Below are 16,776 nucleotides of genomic sequence, written 5' to 3'. Positions count from 1 at the left end.
AGACATTTTTCTGGGTCTGTAAGATTGATGGAAAGATTTCAGCAAAGCAGGAAGGTAGGAAAGGATAGAGGGCACTGAAGGTTGGGGAGAACAATCTGTGCATAGGCACGCAGGTGGGAATAGGCAAGTATATCCACGAAATAGCAAAGTCTGGTTGAGACTATAGCAGGCAAGACTGAAAGGGTATAAAAGGTCATAAAGCTGGAGGCATGGGTTGCTAAATGTTGGGCTAAGCAGTTTGGATAAAGCCCCAGAGCCAATGGAGAACCTCTAAAGAGTTTTTGCATAAAAGTTATTTTAAGAACCAACAGTCCTGAGGGAGCATTATGCAGTGGACAAAGAGTTGGCTTTAGGGTTAGTTGAATGTGGGCTGGCTGGAGGTCCAACCCCTCCACCAGGCCAGCTTCACCTTCTTGGGCAAATTCCTTAACCTTCATGCATTTCAGGTTTCTCATCCACAAAATGGGGATAATAGCAATATCTGTACCTGGTGGCTGAATGTGAAGGACAATGTCTACTAAGTGCTGGCCCAGGACCTGCAGACAGGTTCCAGAATGGTAACTTCCCATGATCCTCTGAGAGGGAGGAAGCAACAGAGCAAGAGACTAAGGGAGAGTACCAATGAGGAGGCTGGTTACCACTCAAAGACAAGAAAGATAGGAGTGGAATTCGGGGAAAGACAGATAGGAGGGGAGTATGAGGGGAAGGTTTTCAAAGAAACAACAGACAGGACTTGGTCTTGGCTGGATGAACAGGGAGGAGGATCAAAGATGACCCTGAGGTTTCAGTGGGGGTATGACAGGAGCACTGACAGCAACAGGGATGTCAGGCATTGGGTTTGTTCTGAGGGAAGACACTACGGAGATGTAGAGTAACTATAGGTTCAAGCACACACTCTGGAATCAGGATACCTGAGTCTGAGTCCCAGCTACACTTACTAGCCATGGGAACTTGGTCAAGGGAATGAACTTCTCTGCTCCTAAGTTTCCCAAAGTAGAGGCTGAAATTTCCAGAATCATTACTGTGGAAAGCTGCAGAATTTTCAGAAAGTGAGGTCCAGCTTCCTTCCCCTACGTAAAGTTAATTGTACTGAAACTAAAACCTGAGTGTTTCCTTTGTGAATACATCCAAGGAAAACCTTTGGTAAGTCAGCTGGATGTGATGATGAATATAAAAACCCTCCTCAACCATATATTCACATAAAAATTGAGTTTGGGAGGTGGGTCTCTCAAAGGGCTGATAAAAATGCTGCAGACTTAAGTTCACTGACAGGCAGGGTGAAAAACTTATTTGGTCAGGGAACTTACAGATTGCCAAATTTTCATTTTTCTAAGTAAGAACATAAAAAATTATATAATATCTGTTTTTTATAATTTAATAAAGGAAAAAATTAAATTAATCCTGATGTCATCTTAAGATCATTTAAAGAATTCAGTTGAGCCCTAATAAGTACTCTCTACACTGCCCTTGCTTTTCTTGGTTTGAAGATCAAATGAAAATTGTCTCACAGAATGGAAATGGCCTGTGGATCAAGTTTGGACCAACATGCTCTAGTTGATTATAAGAAAGAAGAAAGCATGAAGAGACTAAGTGGCTCAGAGATAGCAGAGTGAGGTTATCGTGTATTAGTTCAGATTATTTAAAAACTGATCCATAGTGATGTATACCACTAACAGGTAACTATGGATAAAAGATACAGCATATTGGAATTTTGCCCTTTATGGCTGGGTTGTCAGGAAATATATACTTGTTTCATGGGCAATACAGAGCATCAGAGAACACAGCCATGGAAGTCACTTAGAAAGGAAGGTAGAGCAGAGAGTTCAGGAGCAAGGGGAGAGGGCTCTCCAGGGTCTGGAGGGTAGGGACTATGGAAGCCAGCATGAACCAGCAAAGAGATAAGAGAAGACTGAAGTAGGAGGAAGTCAAGGCAAGATCAAAACCCAGGTTCATTTGTTGTGAGGGTATAGGAGAACCAGCAGGTAAGAAGCCCAGGTCATGGAATAGAGAAGAGTATAGTGTATAAAAGTAAGAAAAAGGAAAGGTCAAGGCAATCAAAAGGGTCAGAGTGAAAGATGCTTCACCCACAATTCACTTCAGTACTTTTTGTTTGGTTTGGTTTGGGTGCTTTGATAGCCCACAGAAGCAGGAACTAACCTTCTGCACACCTGTCCATTTCTTCTGAGTCCTGTAACCAGGCTGCCACCTTGCTCTGGCCAGTTGTGCAGGTTGCAGGGAGGCTATTGCTGCATGGCAGAGGGGACTGCCATGGAAAGTTGTTTGGTTGCACCTACAAGGAACACAAACAGAAATGAAGCATATGGTTATATGAAGCCAAATAGAACATTTAAGTGATCATTAAGAAACACAAGTACCCGCATAGCAACATTAAGAAAAGAGGAATAAAGGGCACATTGAAAATATGGAAGAAGCCTATTGGCTACACGTGGTATGTTGCAATTTTCACAACCAATAACAAAACTACCATTAGGTCCCCAGCTCCATCATTCAGCGAAGGGGATAACTTTCAAGTGTGTTGCATATCATACTCACAAGGACCTGCCAAGTCAAATTCCCAACACTTTTAAGTTACTCATTATGCTGCATTTGTTACAGTGTTCTTATTGTAGTACTTTAGCTCATGATTTAAGGTCCTTCCTTTCCAAAAGTTCTCTGTGCCCTTATGATCAGTTCAAGGTCTCCTCAAGCACATGTGATACCTAAATCCATTATCCACCAGCAAGCAGCCTTACAGTGCTTCAAATGCATCCTGAAAAATTATATAAAAAGGCACTGCTTCCAAGTCATTATCTATAGCTGGTGGATTTCCATTCGAAGGATTTTATGTGAAATAAAGTTAGATGAAATATGTAGATACTAGGGTGAGTGCAGTAAACCTCAGTGAAATAAGCAGAAACATATTTCTCATAAAGCTGAAATAACTTCAAAATTCCATACTTGGTTTTAATATTCAATTACAACTGAATGTGTCTCTTCAAAATCATTATGAAGTAAATGTTGCACGCACTTAGCAAACTGCAGACTTACTACCCACAATGGGCCACAAAACAATTCACATTCAGGAGTCCCCTAGTTTGACAGGTGGAAGGCAAGTGAAATGATGAAAAGCTCTTTTCAATCTTTATTCCATTTCGATAAATGCAATGGAAATCTTTTACCAAGTTAGATCTTTGAGGTATGCTATTCCCAACTAGAAAAATAGATCTTTTGTGAAAACCAGAGTTGATGAGTTTTCTTATTCTGAGGAAAAGAGTAGGGAGGATTTGGTTTCAGTTCACCATTCTCAGACATCACTCGAGTCGTTTAATAAATAAGACAAAGGATGAAAATAATGTGTCTTTTGTCAACACTTAGTGCCAAAGATGTAGGCAGAAGCTGGAAGAACGAAAGAATTAAAATGTTTAATTTAAAAGATCCATGTGGGATACATTTCTTTCTTGATTTGGATAATGCTGTGATTCATTTTACCCTCTGGTGAGAAACCTGGGGACTGCATCTGTAAGTCCCCAACACTCCCTAGCCCCCTGACTCCTGGAATGATTCCTTTTATTTCAGAATTGCTTGGTATTAACCCAACATCCTATTCTAGGAGAAAGATGATTTAAAAAGTCCTTAGCAAGGCTGCAACCAGAATGAAATAATGCAAAGTTTGAGAGTCTTGTAAAAAACAATTAATGGGACTTAACAGAAATTATTTAAGTAATTGCCACTGAAATAACAAAAATTGAATATAGTAATGTTTTATTGAATCTGATTTGATTAGTCTTACAGTTTTTAAAATGAGGTTTTCAATGATTTGCAAAGCAAACTTGGATCTATGTATCATGTACATTCCGTGAAAGCAAACAGAGAAAGCAGGATCTTCACTGAAATACTGTGGCAGCCATCTCTGTCCTTAATTTCGTGTGAGGTGTAAAGTTGGAATACCCCTGGGCAGTACAATGTGTCTGTGGTTCAGAAAAATTAATGATTGAGTCAAAGAAACAACTGCCTCCCTGCCTATTATCTCAACCTTGACTCTTTTTTTTTTCTTGATACTAGGATCTCATGCATGCTAGGCAAGTGCTCTATTATTGAGCTACACCCGCAGAACTTTTTAAATTTTATTTTGAGACAGATTCTTGATAAGTTGCTCAGGCTGACTTCAAACTTTCAATCCTCCTGCCCTGAGTAGCTGGGACCAGGAGTGAGTCACTATGCCAGGCTTAACCTTGACTTTTTCTTTTTTTTAAATATTTTTTAGTTGTCAATGGACCTTTATTTTTATTTATTTATTCATATGCAGTGCTGAGAACTGAACCCAGTTCCTCACATATGCTAAACAAGTGCTCTACCACTCAGCTACAACCCCAGCCCTTAACCTTGACTTTTAAACAAGCAACACCTGCAGCTTTTCAGCGGCATAGAAAATGAACTCCTACTGCAGCCCAGGAACAACCTCAGCCTCCCTTGTCTGGCATCTGGCGTAAGGCAAAGGGCAGTAATTTTGGAAACAGAGATGATGCAGGGTCAGATGCTGTTCCAGTTCTGGACAAATTCTTTACTGTCCTTGAACTTTGGTTTTATGAAAAATTAGTTATAAATGAATGTCAAATGCTTCATGGAGTACCTAGTCACTGAAATAGGGTACCACCTGTATTATTGTCACAATCTTCAACTTACTTGCATTAACTTCATTAGGGGACTTACTAGCTCTCTCTGGGTCAAATTATTTAGGGTATTCTTATTATCACACTAAAATCAGGAAGGCACCTGATTTCTGGATACTGATTAAACCAATACTTGCCCTCCTTCCCAATATTCTTACAAAGCCACATAAAAATGAATGCCCTCTATTCATTAAAAAGGAAACATAATACTTAATACTTTCGGTGATCCACATTTCTGCCTAATCTGTACTTGTGACTAACTCTGATGCCAATGTCACTGTTGTCTCCTGAGTGTCAGTTTACAAAGCAAACTTTCTTTTCTGGTGTTGTCACATGAGGCACAGTGATATATCGGCAAAATTTTCTAAGCATTTTCCAGGTTGGCTTTTTAGAGCAAAATCATACCTTTCCATCAACAACAGAAACATTAGCAGCTGGGGAGGACTCGGCTGTGGACGTTGCAGGAAATATGTGAAAACTAGCATCTCTCGGTGATCTCACAATTTCATTCTGACGGTATAACCGATGATGGCGCAGCTTGGAGACCCACGCATCAAACCAGTCCTGGGACTTCACCTGAAGTAATGAGCAAGAGGAGAAGGTCACTGGGAAATCCATCTCCTGTCTGCCATTGGCGCAGGTAAATCACGTCCCCCATAATGACCCAGGAACTCTTGGAAATCGATTTCACCTTCAAATGGTAGATGTGCTCTTCTGTGTCAAGGTCTATTCTCCGTGCTTTCTTTTTAATTGACATCACCGACAGTCCAACATCTATGCTCCCATGGACTTTCCCTTTTTGAATCTGAAATCAAAAGACTAGTAAATAGGCTGAAAGGATATATGGTCTGATGTTCTTATGGCGTATAATGAATTAGTGAGTCGAAGGTAATTTTTAATTTATCTAAGGGAAATGGATTACCATACCTCTTTAATAAAGAGAAAATGATTGGGGTTCTGAGGCTAAGATCCTTAAACTGAGGACAGCTGAAGTTGTTGTGACTTCATACCAATTTCTTTAAGTGACAATATTTATCTTATTCCTGTTTTGAAAATAGCCTATAAGCCAAGTTCTTCAGAATTCTAGATCACATAGGTTATATCCCTTTGAAAAGACATTTTAATGATTCCTAAAGTAACTGTGGTCAGCTTTTAACTTATGACCCAGAACATCCCTGAACAGACAGGGAGACAGCAGCTAGGGCAGAACTAGGCAGCAGGAAAGGAACAGCACAGAGCAGCCAGCTCCTCCTTCTGGCTGACCACTTCTGATCAAGGACACCCTAACTCAAGAGCAGAGATGGGGACTAAAATGAAATCTGAGCCCTGTGCTATTTCCCCTACATCATAGAATAAGGAGGGATTTTTTTTAGTTTTTCATGCAAACTACTTTATATATTAAAAATTATTTCAAATAATTTTTGTGAGTTGGAATTACCAAGATAAAAGAATGTATGAAACAAATGAAATTCAAAAGAGTTTCAAAAGGACATCGACAAGAACAAAAATGGCTTTAAATCTCAAGAAAAGCACATAAAGCAGAGTTTATTGAGAGGGGGGTGGGAAAAAACGACTACTTGCGTTTTCTCTTTAAGAGAGAAAGGGTGATTTTATTTATGTGTTGCTTTTAGGTTTACGCTTCTGCTTTTAATAACATACATCAATTAGTTAAATTAACTCTTCATGCACTAGTTTGAGATTTTCTGCTATCTTGAATATAAGCACAAGACACACCTTTTCTAGAACATGCAGGTTTGGTAGCTTGTTAAATATTAGAGGCATAGACATGCACAAAGCTGGGAACTACAGCACAGGGCTTGTACAATTAGTGTTTACTCACTTCAAGCAGAATTCTAAATCAACTTTTGAAACAAGTCCTGTGTGCTACTTACATCAAGTGGTGCCTTTGAATACTTTAACATTCCATTATCCAGGACAAAAAAACGCTGTAAGAACCAAACACCCCTAGTTATTGTCTATATTTTGAATTATATAAAATATGCACAAATGTGGGTCTAGAGTTGCTTCACATTTAGCAATCAACATGTTTGATCATTTTAATATATGAATTCAGTGCATCTGGACACAGTCAGTCATGTTAAACTGCAAGGAGATCAATGAACAAAGAGATCAGAGTTTTCATTCCATGCTATTAACCTAAAAAGGTTCTTTTACACATAACCCAACGGGGATGGAATCTTTTCACTATGGTTTTGATAACAAGGAAGCAATCTCAGGGTCTGCAGCTAAGACCTTCTGAATGAACCACATTAGGATGTTTTTGAAAGTGAGAATGAGAATAATCTGGATTAGGTCACAGTGATTCTGTGAGGAGCTCTGCACAATTCTACAGGGAATTTTTTTTTACCCTAGAGGCAAACTCCTGAATTTCCTCTAGATAATTCCTGAAAATGTTCATGTTCACTTCAGAAGCCAGTTGGCTGGATCCATAAAGAACAAATTCTTAGAAAGTTTAAGTGGTCTTAGCAAAATGCTTGCATTTCACTGTTAGAAAAAGAGATTAAAACATATTTCCAAATTATATTAAGGGGAAAAAAAAAAGAGTTTTTTGTTTGGTTGTTGTTTTTGGCAAGTTTGTCTGCTCCAAGGTCTTCTTGATCCAGACTGAATGGATTTAGCCATTTTTGCTCCGCAAACACTTAGTTACTCTCTGCTGTTGATTTCCTTTCAGTGGGCAATTCACAAGAAAACGAACAGCTCCCAGGACCCAATCACACAAAGGACCCAGTGCCTTCCTGTAGCTCTCCACGTGCACAGAGTTTTTCTTTTGCTGGTAAATTACTCTGGCTGGAAAGTTTTTGTGTGATTCAGGAACTCACAGATACTGAAGTTATATAGGAAGTCAGGTCTGGGGTCACCTGACCAGAGCTCACAAAAGGCCACCAAACCCCTTTGTTTGAGATTTAGGAGAACAAGAAGTAAGTACCAGAAGAAAGAATTTTCTACAACTAAAAAACACACAACTACTCAATTGCCAGGACCAAATGGGCTGATGCTTGAATCAATATAGGTTGGCACCGGAGATGAGAAAGGGCAGTGGGAGGGAGACCCTCCTTTCATTTATGCAGCAAAATGTTCAGAGACATACTCCAGGAAGTTGTTGAACCACAGTAGGTTGTACTGAAACATGAACTGAGGGTGTTAAATTAAAGCTAGTGATTCATATAAAATGTTACTTTGACCTTTTTCCCCCTATTTTAAAAAATTTCTATCTATCAAAGAATTTTAGCAAAGATAACCAGTAGGATATCACAGGGAAAGAGCTTAGCGAGGCCATTGATTAGAGGAAGCGCAAAGTCAGAGTACAAGGCAAAGGTGATCTCAGAAAGGATCACCAGGTGACCAAAATTCAGGGGAAAAAAATGAAAAAATGAATGGAAAAAGATTTCTTGCATTGGAATAATATTATGGGGTTTGGGGAAGATAGTTTCTGACAGGGGAGAGGACATATTAGTCAGAAACCCCTTTGATCTGTTTTTGTAACCTTTGGGACATCATTTCTCATCTGTTCACTTTGAAGTCTGTCCCTTAAAAATGCATAAAATGTGTTTTCTCAAGCAAGTTATAATCCATAACCGCCCTGTTTTAAGCCAGTGGTCAGCTACTATCTGGATTTTTGGGCTAACGAATTTGTTTTAAGATGAAATTCATTAGCAGAGATGATGAATAGATGAACTTGATCTTCCAGTGATTTCAGAGATGATACTGAGTGGTCTACCAGAGGGTTTATACTGAAGGTGGAAGAGAATTTCCTTCTCAGTAACACAGAATTCTTTTTTTTTTTTTTTTTTTCTGTAAAGAAATAGGGTCTCTCTATGTTGCCCAGGTTGGTCTCAAACTTCAGAACTCAAGAGATCATCTGGCCTCAGCCTTCCCAAGTAGCTGGGATAATAGGCTCATGCCATTACACTCAGCGAGTACTATGGAATTCTAACTACTCAGGTAATTAAAACAATGTAGTAACAAATATTTCTTCCCTAATTAAAACTGGGAGGTGGGAAAGGATGTTGGGAAGGGAGGGAAGAATAAACTACTTTAAAGGGCAGTAACCAAAATTTCCAGAATCAGCGATTTTCCAAATTTACTTTGTCCTAGTAACAACTGTAAGGTTTATCCCACAAAACTAAACAGTACTCAATTATAAAGATGTTCATTGCAACAACATAACAAAAAATTAGACAAGTCCTACATATCCAGCAATAAGAAATTGTTTTAATAATGGTGGAATATATAATATAAATCCACCCAAAGGAATACACTTAAAAGCATCTCATATTTAGAAAAATATTTAATGAGAACATATCCACACTAATTTATGTGAAAAGTAGGTTAGACAATAATATGTCAATTTGGGTTTTAAGTATTACATAAAATATTTTCCCCTGTATATATATGCTACAGGTCTTATACTCAGATAAGTATAATGGAATGCAGTGCATCAGGCCTTGAAAATGAGTTTTATACATACACAACAGTCTTGGTTACCTACTTAATATTAACAAAAAATACCCTTTCTATGAAGATGATCTGAACTGGGATCTGATAAAAATATTACCTTGTGCCAGCCTTTTAAAGGCCATTTTCTTTTCTTCAGCATAAAGCCTTCGTGTTTGTCTGGTTTCTGGACATTAGTTTGGCCTATTTTCAGTCCTTCTATAATTTCCCAGCTGTCAGCTTCCTGAGAGAAAAGAAATACAAATCATATATTTTTTGTGCTTGATGACACACTTAAAGCAGATTCTTAAGTAGAAGTTGCTTTTGAGGCAACACTAGACCAGCCAGAAGTAGGAAAGATTCTGGAGAGAATTCTAACATCAAACACAGCTATGCGCTTTTAACTGAAGTTAAATGAGTTTCCCAGGTAGACCTGGAGGCACAAGGGTCCATCAGAGACTCACTGGAGCCACCTTGTCTACTTAGGGTGAAAGGGAATTTCGATTGCTTGTACTCAGAATGTTTAAAATGCATTTTTCCAGACAGTTAATTTCTGGGCACAGAGTAACTAAAGTTTCAAAGTAGGGCTGTTTTAAGGACAAATGTTCGATTAGTGTGCAGTTCTGGCTTTCTGGGTAGAAGCAGAAAGGCTACAGTAGTCTAAAGTGGCTGGGAACCTGCAATCAACACAGAACTGTGCCATGGTCCTGTTTCCTCTTGGTGTAGCCATGGCATTTCTGAGTGGGTGCCAAACACCTTATTTGTCAAGTGCATAGCAAGAAGTATAGACCTTTAAAGGTACATAACCCCTTGGGTGCCTGTGGAAAGAACACCAGGCTGTAAGACCAAGAATCTGGGTTCTAGAACTGGGGGTGTAGTTCAGCAGTAGAACATGCTAAGCATGCCCAAGGCCCTGGGTTCAACCCCCAGCACAAAAAGTAACATAATTAGAAACAAAAAAGAACTTTGGTCCTAACAGTTCACACCCATACCCTCTTGGTAAAAGCTGATGAAATGTTTCCTCTTTCTCAAGACATGTTTTGTTCATCTGTGACACTTCATTTTATAAAAATGAGTTGTCAACATTTACATATCACTAGATTTCAGACTTTAAAAATCCAAATTTTCTGAAAAACCATGAGATCTGGTGACATTGGGTTTGCCAAGTGAAGGATGCTCATCTTTACTCTCCCATAGTCCCTTCTGGGCTTGGCAAACCACCTGGCCCTTATTTTCAAACCATCTGTGTTTAAAAATCCCAGTTTAGGCTGATTTCTAAGGGCTTTAGTTATAAAGGAACCATTGAACTAGCAAACACCCTAAGAGCTCATATTCTAGAGCTTAGGCATGACACTGGGACCACTATGTGCCCTTTTCACAATTCAGCAGAGGCAGCAGCTCCCAAGGTGGAAAGAGGCTTCTCACAACCACTGCACAGCTGCTGCAATCCTGCCCGCAATGGAGAGAACCCAAATCTCTCAGCATAACCCGCTCTATTGCCTCCCTCAGAAAGTTGGATGTGCTGTCCATGAATCAAGACAGGCTCCCTACAGGATGCCTCATCCCAAACTGACTTGGGAAGATGTTTTCCAAAATCATTTGTTCTATCAGAAATGATCTACAGACCACAGAAAAAAATAGTTCAACAGAAATGGCCAATGGAATTCATCTCAGAGCAGATGGTTTGGTTGGCCCAAACCTGCAGAATGAGAGGCACCTACAAGCTCAGAGGAAAAGGTGCATAATCAACTCCTGATGTGAGCCACAGGAAGGGAGGCAGTTGAGTCCTTACCGTCCATACCCACATCTCCAGATGTGGCCATCACTGCTTCATTCTAACATCAGAGATAAGGAGGTGCTCCTGACCTTTGCAAAGCACTCCAAACCCAACACCATGCCTCCATGCTACCTAAGCTCAGTGCACAACTACCCTATCCCCATCCCCCAAAAGAACCCTGTTGGGGGCTGTGCCATGTGGGTTGCGCCAGGATGGCGCCTGGCGGCCAGCCGGAGGTTGTTTTGATCACAACAGCAGTGAGGAGATTGATTAATATACGCACACCCAGGTGATTTATCATTGGCCATATTCAATTAAGTCCATGCACACAACACGTGCACAGGTGTTCCCGAGTGCTCCTGCTCAGGCCTGCTCGTTTTGACCTTTGCCGTGATAGGGCAGCTGGCTCCTTGTCTGATCTCAACTGGCGTGGCCCCGCCCTCCGTCTCCTGGAGGGAATATAAGCGGGCAGTAGGTAGAAGGAGAGAAGAAGCAGCTAGCAGAGAGCAGCAGCAAGCAGGAAGAAGCAGCTAGCAGAAAGAAGCAGCAGCTAGCAGAAAGAAGAAGCAGCTAGCAGAGAGAAGAAGCAGCAAGCAGCAGGCAGCAGCAGAAGGCAGATCGTAGAGCGGAGAACTGAGAACACACCTCTAGGCTGTAGATAGATAGCACCTAGTTCACAGGATGCGGGACCTACCTCTAAGAATAAGCAGCAGAACTCTAAGAAGAAATAGATCTCTGATAAGCATAGAAGCCTCTCTTTCTCTAAAAACTTCCTCTAAAAGCAAAGTCTCTCTTCCTCTAAGCAAAGTCTCTCTTCCTCTCAAAGTCTCTTTTCCTCTATAAAGTAGTGAATATAGGAAAAATAGTTTATTCCCAGCCTGCCTCTGATAAATACCCACACAATTTTTGCTGCAGGTGGTAACAAATATCCATGGGATTGTTGCCGCGGGTGGCGACAGAACCCGGGACTACTATTACTCCATCTTCCTGGTCATCCCTGAGGACTGAACTGTATACCTTAGAGAAATCCACCTGCTGGTGTTCACTTGGTGACATTAAGAACTCTATAAAGGATCTCTAGCAACTTAAGAAGTGGTTTTCTACTTGTGGATAATTCTATGAGAAACTGTGATTCATCTGCTCAAAACTGTTAATTAGATCTAGTGATTAAAAAAAATGTTTTTGATGAGACAATTTCAGGCTGTATGGAATACCAAGTTTTTTGGACAATGTGTAAGTGTTGGTAGCATTATCACATTATCCAGGTGCCAAGTGGAAGGCTTTGGCACCCCTTTTTTATTACTGGATTGAAATTGAACAAGTGAATGTTGTTATGAATAATGTTAACATAACAAGAAAAAAGAGTAAGTTATTATAAAAAGTCTACAAACTTTGGCTTTCTGCTGTCACCAGAAAAGTAGATAACTACTGTATTCCATAAAATTAATAGATTTTTGCTAATTTATTTTTTTAAATTTTTAAAATAATCAAAATTAAATAATTAAAAAGAGTAATTCCCCATATATGTGTGAATATATTTATTAGAGCTTTCTCTATTCTTGAGAGATTTCAGTTATATTTAAAGACATTTCTATTTTTAGTAGCTTCATCTGTGGATAGTATCTATAAAAGAATAGCATTTTTCTTTCTGGCTAGATCTTACTTGAAGGCTAGTATTTAACTTTTATTTGTGTGTGTGTGTGTGTATGTGTGTGTGTGAGATGAATGGAAATATTTAATAACAAGTATAAATATTTTCCTTTTCTTCCTAACTAAATTCAGAATGTAAAAAAAGCATGTCTCTGCAGAATTATGGTTACTGATTTCTATCAGAGTGGCTTTCCTTTCTTCTTTAGGAGTTTAATTGAAGAGGAAGAAAAAAGGGATAAGATAGGAAAGGCAGGAAGTTAAAAGTGTATTTCTTAAATACAAATGCCGTAGCTCTGAACAAATAATTCCATTTGCTCTGATGCAATATTCCTAAGCCTATCAAAAGAAACAGAAATAATCCTAATACAGTTTTTAAAATTAAATAAGCTGTCAAGCTGACAAAGTGGCAAAGGACAGAATCAGAGGAAACAAAGTTCTGACCATAATGTTATAAAGTAAGTAAGAAATAAAACAACCCATTTCAGTATAAGATAGGATCTTCTATGCCCTATGTTCCATTATGTAAAATTTCCTGCCTCCATGCCTAATAGATGAGGTCTACCTTAAGAAAACTAAATAACTTTCTGAAAATTGAAGTTTTTTTTTAAAATTTCAATTGATATTTATTTTTTGTTTAAAAGTCTCAAATGTTCCTAGGTTTACTTAAAACAGAAACAGAAGCAAAAGTCCTGATGGGATCATATCAGTACTTGACTTAGGTCAGATATACAAACATCTTTGGCGTTAAAAAGTTTAAAAAATACTTTTAATGCAGTAACAATAAATGAAATAGAAATATAATATACTCTAATAATAGCCTGAGTCTTTTCATTAAAAAAACAGAAACATTTCCTTTCTCAAGGGTATACTGTATATGTGTGCATATATGTGCACGTGTCAGTGAGTGTGTGTGTATGAGTGTAAGGGAGTGAGTGAGGGTGGTGATGGTGAGGGTATGTAAAAATGCTTTAGGACTTTAATGGCATCAAAGAATTTGCACAAATCCTGGGTCAGAGCGATGTGTATTTCAAACAAAGTTCTGCTACCAATCAGTGCCCAGGAAGTTCATCTTTTCTCCAAGGGGCTGAAATAGTGAGATGCTATGGAATCTAGATGGGATTTGTTCTGTCTATACTAATACGAAACACCGCAAGGGGTCTGGGGTTGTGGCTCAGTGGTAGAGCACTTGCCTAGCATGTGTGAGGCACTGAGTTTGATCCTCAGGACCACGTATAAATACATGAGTAAAATAAAGGCCTACAACATCTAAAAAAAAATCAAAATCAAAACAAAACAAAAACACAACAAGGGTGTGCTAGTCCTACAACAAGATACAAATGGGCCAGAGCATGGGGAATTAATGTGAAGTAGATGTTGGTGCCCCACCCAGATCTCTTGGTCAGGCCAGGGTACTCACATCCCTGCTGCTGTGAGCTGGGATAACAGTCATTTATTTCTATGGGGGATTGATGTTTAACCAAGTTGAGTCTTTATGCCTGAGATATTATGCTCTAATTATTAGCAAAATGAGAATATTAGGACCTACTTCAATGAGTTGGGGGCTGATGAAAGAATATATGTTCTACTCCAGCATCTCCTATAGCATAGGTGTTCAATAAATATTAGCTGCCTTTCCCAGTATCTCATATTTATTTATTCTTTCTTGAGTGATGATGTTTCAAAGAGATATATGAATTATATTTACCAAGTATGCATTCTCTATTTGCTGTCTGAATGGAAGTCACTTATTTCCAAATTATTTTTTTGTAGTTTAATAACTCCCCCCTTTCTTTAGCTTAGCAGTTTACTCCTGTCTGATTGAACAAACTTTGTAGCTTATAATGTCTTTAAAGTATAAAGAGATACAAATGTATATCTGCCATAATACTAGGGTTTGTTAATGTAGTATTATATTAACATATATAATATATATTATATTAACACATATGATAAAGGATTATGTTTAATATAGAAAAAACAAAGTGGAAGGATCAGCTATACTTATCTAGAAGTTAACCATATTTAGAACTAACGTGCTATTTTTATATCCGAATTCAAAATCCGCATGCATTCTATTTTCAGTTTCTCGATAAGGGAGCCAGTTCACTGAACCTCTCAGGGAGCAGTGGGGAGGAATAGATGCTATTTCCTCAACAGATTTTTGCGTCTTAGACATTAGTGAATTTAGATGTTTTCCTAGTATGAGAGAGAGCAGGCTGAAGGGAGAGGGACTCTGGTTTCCATGAAACAGAAAAGGTCTTAATATCTGCAAAGTTCTCCCAGAGCTCATTGCTAGGAAGGTCAGACATGGGAAGGAGAACAGATCTCAGATGTGCAGCAGCCCCTCCATGTAGGGACTGTTTTACCTTAAAAATCCCTGTACAGCCAAAAAGCATTGGTTGTAGAGCTGGGCAAATCTCAGTCTGAATTCCTGCTCTGTTATTTAAGAGTTTTTCTTTTCTTTCCTTTCTTCATTTATAATTGGGCAAGTACTAACTCAGTTTCTGTATTTGTAAAATTTAACACCTATCTGCATTGCATGAAGCTGTTGATAAGAATTACATTAAATGGGATAATGTATCTAAGCACTTAGCATAGTAGTATGTAGTATGTGGGTCATCATTGGTAACTGTCATTATTATTGTTATTATTATTGCTGGACCCAGTGATTTTTTTTGTCATTAGCTCAACACAGAAATATTTCCTTCTCTCTCCAACAGGGAATAACAGTAGTTTCTCTTTCTTTCTTCTCTTGAGTTTTTTTTTGTTTTTTTTTGTTTTTTTGCAGTACTGGGGATTGAACCCAGGGTCTTGTGCTTGTGAGACAGGCACTCTACCAACTGAGCTACATCCCCAGCCCTTCTTTCGTCTCTTAAAGAGAATTTTGAACCTTCGTAGGCAACTCTGCAAATCTAAGGAATACATATTTTTCATCTACTTTCTCCTCACCCAGAGCAAAGAGTGTACTGGGGGCAGAAAGAAATAGAAGAGATACCCTATAATGGCTGTCACAGCACTTTTGGGTGAGTCAGGTGTAAAAAGTTATTCACAGTTCATTTGGTCCCAGCATCAGGCCATCTGAGTAAGCAACCACATATGATCACTGACCTTAGAGAGGGGGATGGGCTCCGGTTCTAGCAATTGCCGACTTACAGAGGGCTCGGTGCCAGAGGAAGCTGTCCTCTCCAAGATGTGGATACTCTGAAAATGAATATAGCTCAGTTAGACTACCCATTCTTCATATTTATGAGCGCAGGGGTGAAAACACAACAGTTCACAGTGCAAACAGTAAGTAATGTCTAAGCGGCGACTGTCTCAGAGACCAAAGGAAACAGCAATCATCAGAAAAATGTGTCGGTTCAGGATTCTGTCTTCCCCTTGTGGATCTACTGCTGAACTTCTGCTGCAATGCTGGTTTTAATCTTAGGTATTCAGAGTAGTATCTCTGAAAATCTTGAAGTCACACACAAAATAATGAGGATGTCTGACATTTTTACAACTTTGTGAGAATGGCACATTGTCCACTCAGACTAAGTCTCACAGTGAAATATTCATCCAACTCTCCAAAAGAAAATGGCAACAGACTAAGAGAAAAGTCCAAGTTGAAAAGTCCAGAGCCTTAATGTTCTTTAGTCCCTAGAGTTTTTTATAAAAATGCACAGGGAAGAAAAACTGTTTATTAACTACAATAAAAAGTAGATATTTTTACAAATCCTATAAAGAACATCTGGATTAGCAAAACAAAATTAGTAGATTAGTAAGACAACATTCCAAAGGAAAAACAGACAAAGTTTATGAGCAGGCAAATCATGTAGAACATTTGAAAAAATGTTTAGCCTCAGAAGTATTCAAAAAAATGAAAACCAAAATATCAACTTTTTTTTCTTACCCATCAGATTCAAGAATGGAGCAGGTTTGAGAGAAAGGAATATTAACTGGGTTTGGTTTTCCTAAGGAGGGCGTTTGCAATTCTATTAAGTGCCTCTGGAAAAAGAAGTACACACTCATGACCGCGCACTCCCATAGCTGTCTTTCCATAGTTTTTTTTTTGAGACAGAGTCTCACTATGTTGCTCATGCTGTGACTATAGGCATGTGCCATTGTGCCTGGTTCCAAGTCTTTACCCTACAGAAATAAACAGATCAGTATGCAAAGAACAGGTATGTTTACAAAAGCCTAATTTATTAGAGCAAAAAAATCTAATTGATATGGGAATCGTACAGA

The 16,776-nt window shown here is 38.8% G+C and overlaps 1 protein-coding gene across 10 annotated transcripts in view; it reads right to left on the bottom strand.

The window, feature by feature from the left end:
* Positions 1 to 16,776, bottom strand: part of Osbpl6 (oxysterol binding protein like 6) — a 198,244-nt gene that overhangs the window by 47,867 nt on the left and 133,601 nt on the right. For all 10 annotated transcript variants that reach the window (XM_047545029.1, XM_047545030.1, XM_047545035.1 and 7 more), the window contains exons 4-9: positions 15,661 to 15,753; positions 9,247 to 9,369; positions 6,563 to 6,616; positions 5,362 to 5,475; positions 5,076 to 5,246; positions 2,158 to 2,290 (exon numbers count right to left, since the gene is read on the bottom strand). In XM_047545029.1, coding sequence (XP_047400985.1) covers positions 2,158 to 2,290; positions 5,076 to 5,246; positions 5,362 to 5,475; positions 6,563 to 6,616; positions 9,247 to 9,369; positions 15,661 to 15,753 — 688 coding nt within the window. The remainder of the gene's footprint in view (positions 1 to 2,157; positions 2,291 to 5,075; positions 5,247 to 5,361; positions 5,476 to 6,562; positions 6,617 to 9,246; positions 9,370 to 15,660; positions 15,754 to 16,776) is intronic.

The sequence above is a fragment of the Sciurus carolinensis genome, chromosome 3 (assembly GCF_902686445.1).
Source record: "Sciurus carolinensis chromosome 3, mSciCar1.2, whole genome shotgun sequence".
Classification (NCBI taxonomy): domain Eukaryota; kingdom Metazoa; phylum Chordata; class Mammalia; order Rodentia; family Sciuridae; genus Sciurus; species Sciurus carolinensis.
Note: the sequence above shows the minus strand (reverse complement) of the source record. Positions and strands in the feature narration are given on the sequence as shown.